The sequence below is a fragment of the Neodiprion pinetum genome, chromosome 7 (genome assembly GCF_021155775.2).
Source record: "Neodiprion pinetum isolate iyNeoPine1 chromosome 7, iyNeoPine1.2, whole genome shotgun sequence".
Classification (NCBI taxonomy): domain Eukaryota; kingdom Metazoa; phylum Arthropoda; class Insecta; order Hymenoptera; family Diprionidae; genus Neodiprion; species Neodiprion pinetum.
Window position 1 is genome coordinate 6,595,690 of NC_060238.1, and position 10,421 is coordinate 6,606,110.

The following is a 10,421-nucleotide window of genomic DNA, read 5'->3' on the forward strand; positions in this document are numbered from 1 at the left end:
CGCCAGAATTATATGGGAATTCCCTTGATAGAATCAAAATACGTTTCACTCGGTCATCCGATATATGAATATTTGAAATGAGTCGAGTGGTGAAAAACGAAAAAAAAAATAAAAAATAACATGCAGTAACGACCAGCCAAACGAAATTGGGGGAATTAGGTCAACTACGAAAGCTTCCTTCTCATCTTCTCCCTACGCTACCCTTTATTCCGTGAATTAGTCTGTGATCAGGGATAGCAAAAAAAGTAGATCGATGCTCGAACGCTAAGGATTAAATACACTTCTCGTATCACAAGAAATTTTCCCTGGAACAATATTGTGAAGCCGCGTCTACGTTACCGAAAATTTGTAGTTTCAGCTGAAATATTTCTGTAATATTTTTCAAAGATGGAAGAAAAAAGCATTGCAAATATCACTGTAGTATCCTAACTATCCTCGTCTGACAGCAAAATTCGTTTTGAAATTTTCGGACAGTTGATCTGTCCAATAATTTTTGATCAAGATATTGTTATATGAGAAAGATATGGAAGAAATGGATGGTCTAGAATGAAGAGTGCTGATTGTGAGAGAAACGGTGAGCGTTGGCAGCTGTGATTCAAGAGAATGTGGGAGGAAAAAAGAACGACAAATCATGCGCAATTTGTCGTGTTTTACATATTCTTGTAAAGGATATGATGCGTGTAGACGAACGAGTCGATAAACTAAAAATAAAATTCACTCTGTTTTTTAAAACAATAAATCAATAGAAATTCCAGCAAGACCAATTGGGATTAATTCGAGGATTTGGAAAAAAAATTGAACTATGTTCTGCAACCTTAAAGGTTAAGGTACCGACTGACCCATTCAGGAAACCACCATCTGTGGCTATCTCAGTCGGAAAAAGGAGGAAAAAATTATTCAGTGCAAGGTAAACTAGAATTCTTTGCTTGGATAGAAAGAACTTTTCCCACTGCTCGCGATGTTCCTTGCCAGTTGCTTAATGCGAAACAGGATTTGCAGTACGTGCAATATTACTGCTGATACAGCTAAGGGTTTTCTGAATTCTTGTGAATACAGAAACTACATTTTTGTGTACCCTACCAGAAAGCTTCTCTTCTTTGTTTCTCTGCGTTTGATATCTCAACCCAACCAAAGAGCATCGCAGCCCAAGGTATTCAGAAATTCGTTGAACTCGTGCTTGAATAAAAATTACCAAACTGATGGTACAATTTACGTAAAGTACCGCACCTCAAAAAATGAATATCTTTGATCAACAATGCGAAAAAAGAATCCTGTGGCAGCAGAAAGATGCAGTTCAAAGAAATCGGTAGGTATTAGGTAAGTGTACCAGTTATTGACACGCTGAGACCCAATTATTGACCCTTTTATTTTCCAAGATTATAAATTTACGGCACAAATTGTGAATTCCTCGATAACTAAAACCAATTGCTAGAGAGTTATACAGTAGAAATTTATTTTTTGATAATTTTAGAAGTAAGCATCGAACAGATACAACCAAAAAGGGTCAATAATTGGGACAGGCTCAATAACTGGTACACTTACCTTATAAGAGAAAATTATAATTCCTTGGCCGGATGTGCGGTAGAGAAATATTTTGCTCCTGGAAAAATTGATCTTTCCTCAAAATCTTAGTCACAGCCAGTCGTCGACTATACCAATCGAATTGGTTCCAAAGATATAGCGACCGACGCAGACCGTATGCGGGATAATCTATGGCGTTTTCTACCCCCGCACAGTAGGTTAGCATCGATTTCCCGCCTCCCCACTCTTCCGCTCTTCCACCCCCCAGCCCCCCGTCCCATTGGTATCTAGGCAAGCCGGCGTGCTTTCCACCCCTTCGCCCACGGTTACAACCGTCCGCCCGAATCGGTCCTGCAGCCAGAATGCGTCAGCGAGCGGATTTCTTAGTAATTCGGCTTTACTGCACCGTGGCGCCATCCGGCGGAGGGTTGACGAACAATCTGCCGAGTCGTCGAAGCTTTTTGTTAGGGAAAGCTTTGCTGCAACGGCATGGGCAGAGAGCTTTAACAATCAGGCAGCTGTGTTACCAACTTGGGAACGGTGGCTGAAGGATGGAGGGATGCTTAAGAGCTTGAGCTTGTCGACTCTAGAGGGTAAGATGTGTTGGCGCTGAAGAAAGTTATACGTGTACCGATAGCACGAGAGCGAAGATGGGTTAAGCACGTTTTAAAGGGCATGCTCTTCCTCCACCCGGAGTGCGCAAGCTTTTACTCGTCTCTCCTCAGCTCTGTTTTGTCATCTATTTTACTTTTCCTTCTTCTCGAAGAATTTTCACTGCAGTCTTTTCACTGGCTGAACGGGATTCAACCGTTGAAGTGAAAAGTGATAAGTACTATCGATGAGTCGTCGAACCGTCGTTTTCTTATATTATTTCGAATACCTAAAATATTCGTATTTTACACTTCAACGGCGGGGAAAAATTTCACCCTCTTTGCTCGTTTTACATTATATAAAGAGGGATGATTATAGACCCGACCAGTTTATATAACTACCTTTCTACACGAAGTGTCGACTGCGTATTAGAAGCTGAATTTTTGCCGTCCGATCAATGGTGTGAATATTACTCGGCACAAGATTAGTTGGGTATTATAAAATAACAACTTGTAATACGTTCCGTGGCCACGTGGAAACGGACGAAAGAGAAGTTCTATGGAATCACTATGTATATTTAGAAGACCCTGAATATTAATCGATGCATTTCAGTTCTTGACTAACATTTCTGACCCAGTGCTTCGTCGTAAGATTTTCAAAAACTCCGATATATATCTATTTAAATCCGTATCACGTATCTCCGTGCATTTAAAAAGTTTCGATTATCTTCAAAAGCTACAGAGCTACCAAAAATGATCCGACGTTATACTTGTTCAAGGTCGTTTCTTTCTCAGAAGCTTAATAAACCTATGTCGAAAAATTGAGTATAATATCGAACAACATTCATTCCAGCACAAAATCGCGAACCGACTTATCTACAAGGTCACGCTGAGTTGTAACAATTATCAAAGACCAAATTATAACTTGTGAAAGAATCACAAAGCAGATTCCGAGTTGATGTCTTAATATTTTCAAATATGTATTCGCTCGCGATGCACGTCAGGGTGCAAAAAAGAATGGTTTAAAAAGGGGATTGTTCGATTGTTTGCAAAACATTTCGTATCCTTCCTTGAATCGATACCTTGAAGTAATCTCAATCAGCGCTCCAGAAACTTGTTCGCTCTCGTCGTCAGTGTTTCGGCGTCAAGTTCAGTCGAGTACAATCATGAGGTACCACTCGACAGCCTGTTCGAAAGATCAAGGGCTCGTGGTTGCGGAGGCCTTGATGGGTGAGTTAAGCTGTACGCTACAGAATAACGTTCGTGGTGTGAATGAAAGGGAGTAAGCTCGTCGACACAGCTACTCAAGGCAAGAGGTAAAGGTGACTAACAATGAAGTAGCAGAGTATCTATAAGAAGGTGGAGCTAATTGTGAGACTTCTTTGAGACGTTTTAACTACTGTATCACCGTTTCTTTCGTCGTTGAAACGGTTTCCCGGCTCCGTGCCCCGGGAACAGCATCCAGATAAAGAACAACCCGATGATCCAATCCAGCATCTCGATGAGTGACCGTTGAAGCTTCGCCAACGGGAGCTGCCAAGCAAGTTTATGCATCATGTCAATTTCGACAACCACTGGCTGCTGCTGTTTGTACGTCAACTACCCCTCGGGCCGCCATTACTCACACCGTAACGGTAATTCACCATCGTCTTGACATTTGACACTGGAATTAGCCGCGCTTAGCTCAGCAGCTCCCATGGCTACGCTGTTCAACCCAAGCCCCGAGATCTAGGGACATGCGAACTAGTCCTGGAAATTACCAGCCGTTCTGCACTCGGGCTGAACTGGCGGTCAAGTCTCTCCGATGGTAGATCGTCCAGTCACGGCTGAAGGCCAATGATATTTAGCACAATTTTCTCCCAAGTCACATATACCGATCTACGTACATGTGTATACATATTCTCTACTACAGAAACTGTTTCGCATGACAGTATTAGGTACAATTTGTTATCAAACTTTCCACAAGTTCCTCCGTTGGATGACTTTTATCGAGAGCTTCACTCTGCACAGAAACTTCCCGACAACAGAGCTTGAAAGTTTCTACACGGTAAACGGGGATACGTTACCAGTTGAAAAATTTTCTCTAGCGCGACGGTACAAGGCACTGTGGGTATACACGACTAAACGAGGTATCGTCATGAACAAAGGGAATCAATGGAGAAGACGGCCCCGAGGATTGGTTGTACGTACATGAGAATATACATATAACAAGTTTAGGATCACTGAAACGATTCGTATGTAAAATTATTGGAAAAAAATTATAGAGACAGATGCTTGAGCATGAACACGGCGTCCGGTAAAAAATCTGTAACAACTTTAAGGACATTTCCAGGACATTTTCAGATTATTCAAGAACATTAAAAACAGAATATTTTCAGAACACAAGATAAGTTCAAGGACATTTCCAGGACCAGTGTGCACCACAATGAAAGAATATTGATTCAAATAGTACAAATCGTCGAAATGATCCTTGACAAGTATATATACTTTGAAGAAGAATAAATTGCACAGTCGACAACAAATGATAACAATGTGTTATAGTTTCGTGTCAACACTCACATGAGAATGCAGCCAATGATGAGAACGGTAAGGAGAATCGTGTACGGTATGCAAACGTCGCATACGCCGAAAAGCTTCAAAGCTACATTAGCACATATGAGAAAAAGCACAAAATCCAAAAAGGAACCTCCCTCAACACCCATATCATCCGGTCATTTTCGATTATCACATCCGAACTCCTCCTCTAATGCGGACGTACGGTGTATAATCCAATGTCCACAACACACTGAACCCAAAATGAGCTACCGTCCCCCAGCCAAGCCCACGAACCACTGATCAGTCTTTGCCTGAACACATGTCGTCACACACGTATGTACCTATAATGTAACGTCGTTTAACGTGTATATCCAGTGCCGTACCGATTAGCAGCCGACAAAATTTCTACCGTCACTGTTTACCCAATCACCTGGATCGTGAAATATCCGTCACTTTGTATCCCCGTTGACAAATTTGAAGAAGCGAGTGAAGTGCAATGTTTAAACGGCAGATGAGCACGTTATCAGTCACTTGGTACCGAACTATTCATCCCAAATCTCCGTTTTTTCCTTCTTCTTCTTCTTGTCGAACTTTGAAATTACTTGGAATTCTTTCGAAACTTACGCATTTTCAAACAAAGCAAGGGTGAAGCTTCTTGAACTGAACGCGAAGAGTTTTCAGACATTTTTGTAAGTCATGGATTTTACGCGGCGTGTCGTTAGCAAAACTAACATGCAAACCACTGCCGGTTCTGAGCGCAAAGTAAATCAAATTTAGAAGGGCAGGGAAACATGAAACGGCGAAAACAGCCCTGCGAGGTGAAACACTGCGTATGTTTATCACACAGGAATACTTCAAAGGTTTCCTAAACCCCACGACTGTGCAACAAGGGACGACAAGCATTGCTTAAGAAGGGGTTGGCATTGGCTAGATTGTGGTAGGTTGAGTTGGACTAGGTCTTGAGGTTGGAGTTGCTCACCTCGTGTAGGAGTGTATAATTATGCAACTTCAATCAGACACGCCGTGCTCGATATTGATAGTGTGAAATCTGCGATGGCATGTTCGGAACGAAGGGAATTTTTATTTTTCGTCCCTCTGACTGACGTATCGTGAGAAGCTGAGCAGTCACCATAACTTGTTGCAGTGCAATCTTTGGATCGATATGTGTTACGGATAATTCAATTGAACTAGTCTATGAACTAAAATGTTTTGATGTCGATACTGGTGAAATTTTGACGCAGGATTGCAAAATTCGTTTTGGATTTTCGACGTCAAATGTCGAGTAGAGATGAGAGAGAGAGCATGTCAAATTGGATTAAGTTAGCTCGAAAGTTTAGTTCAATTTGTTCTCAAGCAGCCACCTTGTTACTCGCTTAACGTGATATCGGTGAAAAGCATGAACGTATAGTTTCTATCCCGAGTCCTCTTTTCATCCTCGCCCTCCAGTTATACACTGATTGTAACCAACTCCAGCTATTTCAACTTTGTGCCAAGGCAATAAAGTTGCCAAGTTAGATTATTGGTGTCGACGAACAACGATGAATCAGTAGATAACGGTGATAAATGAAAGCGGTTGGTGATATTAATTTCCATTCAAGGTGATAGCGTATGCCGATAAATAGTGTCTGGATAGTTTGCCGACAGAATATCATCCGCGCGACAATGAGCTTAACGAGCTTAAAATTCACGTTCTCAGAGTCACAAAAATGCGACTCGCGTTTTTTAGGTCAAACATAGTAAACGAGAGTGTTTTTCTACTTTGAAAAAATACTATGACAAATCCAGACCAATTAATCCCAATCAGCATCACTCTGTGAAGGGTTACATTTTGATATTAGTCAAGTGACAGGTGCACATGATTTTTCTGATTGAAATGTTCAATGCGTTAGTCTGGCTCATTTTATTCATAAATAAAGACTACATACTATGAATATACTTCATTAATTCAACAGAATAATTGAGCTTTTGTGAAAGAGTGACTATAAATGAGACATCCTTCTTTGTTCATTTAATTAATTGGCCCTCAGACACCAACCCAAGTACCTAACAAATAAGGTGCACTGGTAAAATATTGATTCAACCATCGCTGATTTTTAGGCATTGCGATAATTTTTTATGTTTCCGTTGCTAACGTGTCTGCAAAGTTGCGTCGTAACCAGATCGCGTTTTTGAGAGGAGCTATACAAAATAACTGTCGTGTTACCCGAAACACGCGCGTATGTATATAATGCCACAGCTTATTTAATGTAGTTGTACGGTATACTTGAGACATCAATTATATTTTGCATATGCCGCAGGTCTGGAAAATGGTCTCACTCAATTTTCTCAATAATTTTCCCAATTACATTGGAAGAAATGAGTATGGTAAAAATCTGTCCTCTATCTTCACTGAAAGTCAAGATTAGCCGTGAAAAATGTCATCGTGACTGCAAATATGGTCAAAACTATTATATTTTTGGTAAGTTTAACCATAAATCCAGATTGCGGTACTACAAACGTTACATGATATTTTTCTCTCAGTGTATTCGATGTCAAAAGGTATTATGTAGTACAAGCACAACTAATGACGAATACAGACAAAAGTTTCACCTTCGAAAATAAGCTTTAGTTACTAAGTTGCATGCAAATGTAATTCATGATCGATATCAGCTGGTCCGGACTGAACCTGTTACGTCGCTAACATCGCAGATGTACACAAATAACAAATAATAAACACGTCGTACTAAAGGCAAACAAAGAAACAACACCACCACAAGATCCATTCATCATGAAAAATTCACCACTACCAGAGATTAAAACAGAAATTCATATTTTCTCTTTACCTCGTACAACACACCAGAAGTCACGCACACTTCCAATGGCGTCTTTACCTCCCAATAAAACCGACCATGTTTTTGCCTCCAGCTAATACTAACGATTGTACAAAATTGATATTCCAAATCCTCTACCAGGTCATTTAACATAGAGGAATCCAGTGTGGTCAAAGTTGGAACACTATTCAGCAGAAAACTCGTCAACCACTCAATTTGCAGATGTTTTGGAAGTATTGTGACGCATTCACGCTTTTACAAGTGTTCGAGACACACCTTGATCATTGTGTAGTACTGATTCTCTGTACCGTATTAATCGACAGTGACAGCTGGTGGTGCTGATCATAGCATGAGTAGGTACGGTGTGAATATTTATGTAAATAATACTGCAAATGTATCCTTGAATGATTATTCACGGTTACCAAATTGTTTCGAAGTGTTTGACGGTAACTCTTTTAAAAAAATCTTGATATACCTTACAATATTCTCTTGTTCGCAATCACATCGCCTAGCTGTAACTTATTCTCCTTTCCTTTCTAGAAGGCTTTGGCGGTGTAAGAAGACGCCCAGGGAGACCATGTGAAATCGATAGTGACTCTCTACCTCTCACAGCAACCCCTTGCCGCACCGATCCAGCCTCTTAATTACTCTGATGGCAGCTACTGATACGATTAATTCTAGCGATAAGAAGGAAACCTGCTGACTGGACTCGTTACCTCAAGATTCTGCCGCTGATCCGGACGCCAACTAAGATTCTCTATTCACCTAGCGAGATCATGGAGATAAATTGTTACTCTTAGTACCCAAGTATGCAATTCTCACGTCTTCGATACGAAAATGCTCCTACTTAACACTTTACGAAACAATCGGTGTCTTGAAACGTTTATTTTCATTGCGACTACCATAATTGCGAAGTCCATGATAATGACAAATTATGCTTCGGAATGTGATTCACATTGGCGTGCGACACGGAGAAAATGAAATCCAAGAGATGAGTGGATTTTATTTGGATATTTGAGCAGTTGTTTGAATTCGTGGCTGGGCATATTTAGTCAAGTAATAAATGTTCTTTATACAAAATTAATTACGCGTATTTTTGGTCAACAAGGAGTTCGAAGAGCAAAGATGATCATTCTTGTACTTTTCTGACCGGCTTTCGTGTTTGAATTCGATTTCAATATGTTTCGATGTTTTCTTTAAAGCATAGGACATTGATGTTAAGCATCCCGAAAATGGCTCAGAGATCTAAATACTTCAGAATGGTCCGAAAAATGATAAAGTTTTATCATATTCTTTAGCAATTTAACATCGATCATCGATCAGATCACAGAAACCTGTACTACATTTGCGTTTTCGAAACAATTACAAAGCGTGACTTCGTGTCATCTGACCTGTTTTATTTTTCCGAAAGCTACAATTACTTAACGAACTATCAGTCTACAGAACGTGAAAACTAGACTCGTATAAGGCAGTTGTGTAGTTATAAAAAAACTAGGTCACCGAGCATTTGACATTGAGTATACACCTGTGCCTATACTCATAAAAAGTTCTTGCCCCGAAGTAGACAAACATTATTTTGAAACGTTGTCGGATGAAAATCATTTCTCCGACTACGGCCTAATTCGTATTATCCAAAATACTCACCGAACCGCAAGTGAGGTGTGAGAAATTATGAAAATAAGCACCCCTCAGAATTTAAGTATTACTCCTGAGCAATATCGGTGCACCACAAATCATGTCGAACAAAACCGGTGAACCTCTTCGGCAAAGGTAAGAATAACTCACGTAATCGATGAATGGGACTCAAATAATGAATTGACAAAAGATGTTCAATTTCTTATTTGCCTTTCGCACGCACACACATTCACACATAAAACCGACTCTGCATTATTCCATCGTGATCCACTCACTCCAACGTTTCGAAAACCGGTTTCCAACTCTCGCGAAATATTAACAGTGCTTGTGCCGCGACGTCGATCGATTCTTGGATTCCTCTGCTGTTATGACCCGACTAGCACGTAGCTCAACTGTTTTTAATCTTAATTATTCACGTTAACTGGCACATCACGCGTTGTTTGCTGTACCAATTTTTTTTTTTTTTTTAATTTGTTTTCGTTACTATGCATCATAATTATGGTGTTATTGGCGCTAATGATGGCTTGTATAGTGTTTGCGACCGTATTCGAATACCATTCATTGGAATAAGGACTGTTAATTGCTGTGACTCTTAGTTTATAGATGGTAAATCGATTACAGACAGCGTGTCTTCGATACATATTTATTGTAACGCATATCGCTTCAAAGCATTAAGATTTCCGAGAAAATATCATTTTCTTCAACGAGGTTACAGTGCACTGAAGGTACGATAAGATTCGAGTTGTTCTTCGATCTTCTAGTTTCTTTTTCTTATTTTTTTTCTAATAAATAATTGTAAGAGAATCAGCATACCTATAGATGTCGCGAATAGAGTCACGAATAGCATGTAAACGAGGGTGATTCGCTTATCTATCTATTATACATATATTGTAGGTACCTGTACTACATAGCAGTATATATACACCTACATTTGCGTGAACGATAACCTCCCTCAATGCTATAGATCACTTCAACCTTTACGATGAGGGATGCTGTCGGAAGACAATTTATCATCTTGAATAAAGTAAGATACCGACAATGTGTTTACGTCACTTTCATATTTATGACCGTTGTTATTAATGTTTTTTTTTTTTTTCTGCTCAGTCACGCCTGAAAAAACTATTCCATTTTATCACCACCTGCTCAATATACGTAAGGTATCTTGAATTACCAAGAAAATAGAGAATTTTCAAATACATATAATGAATAATATATAATGCATACGTTCATTGAATTGTATACTACATTACATGTTGATAAAACGGATAAAGTATAAAGCAGATACCAAAAAAAAAAAAACAAACACATTCCATCAAGTAAAACTGCATAC

General features: G+C 39.7%; 1 protein-coding gene across 8 annotated transcripts in view; it reads right to left on the minus strand.

Moving 5' to 3' along the window:
* Positions 1–10,421, minus strand: part of shaker (potassium voltage-gated channel protein Shaker) — a 261,818-nt gene that overhangs the window by 135,267 nt on the left and 116,130 nt on the right. The window contains exons 1-2 of one of the 8 annotated variants that reach the window (XR_006884271.2): positions 4,671–4,797; positions 3,520–3,644 (exon numbers count right to left, since the gene is read on the minus strand). The exons of 2 other annotated variants lie outside the window; for them this stretch is intronic. Coding sequence is in view for 5 of the 6 variants with exons in the window: in XM_046635183.2 (XP_046491139.1) it covers positions 3,520–3,644; positions 4,671–4,733 (188 nt within the window). In the remaining variant the exon portion in view is untranslated. Of the gene's footprint in view, positions 1–3,519; positions 3,645–4,670; positions 4,915–10,421 lie in introns of those variants that run through there. 5 more of the 8 variants (XM_046635183.2, XM_046635185.2, XM_046635181.2 and 2 more) reach the window with 5 other exon arrangements.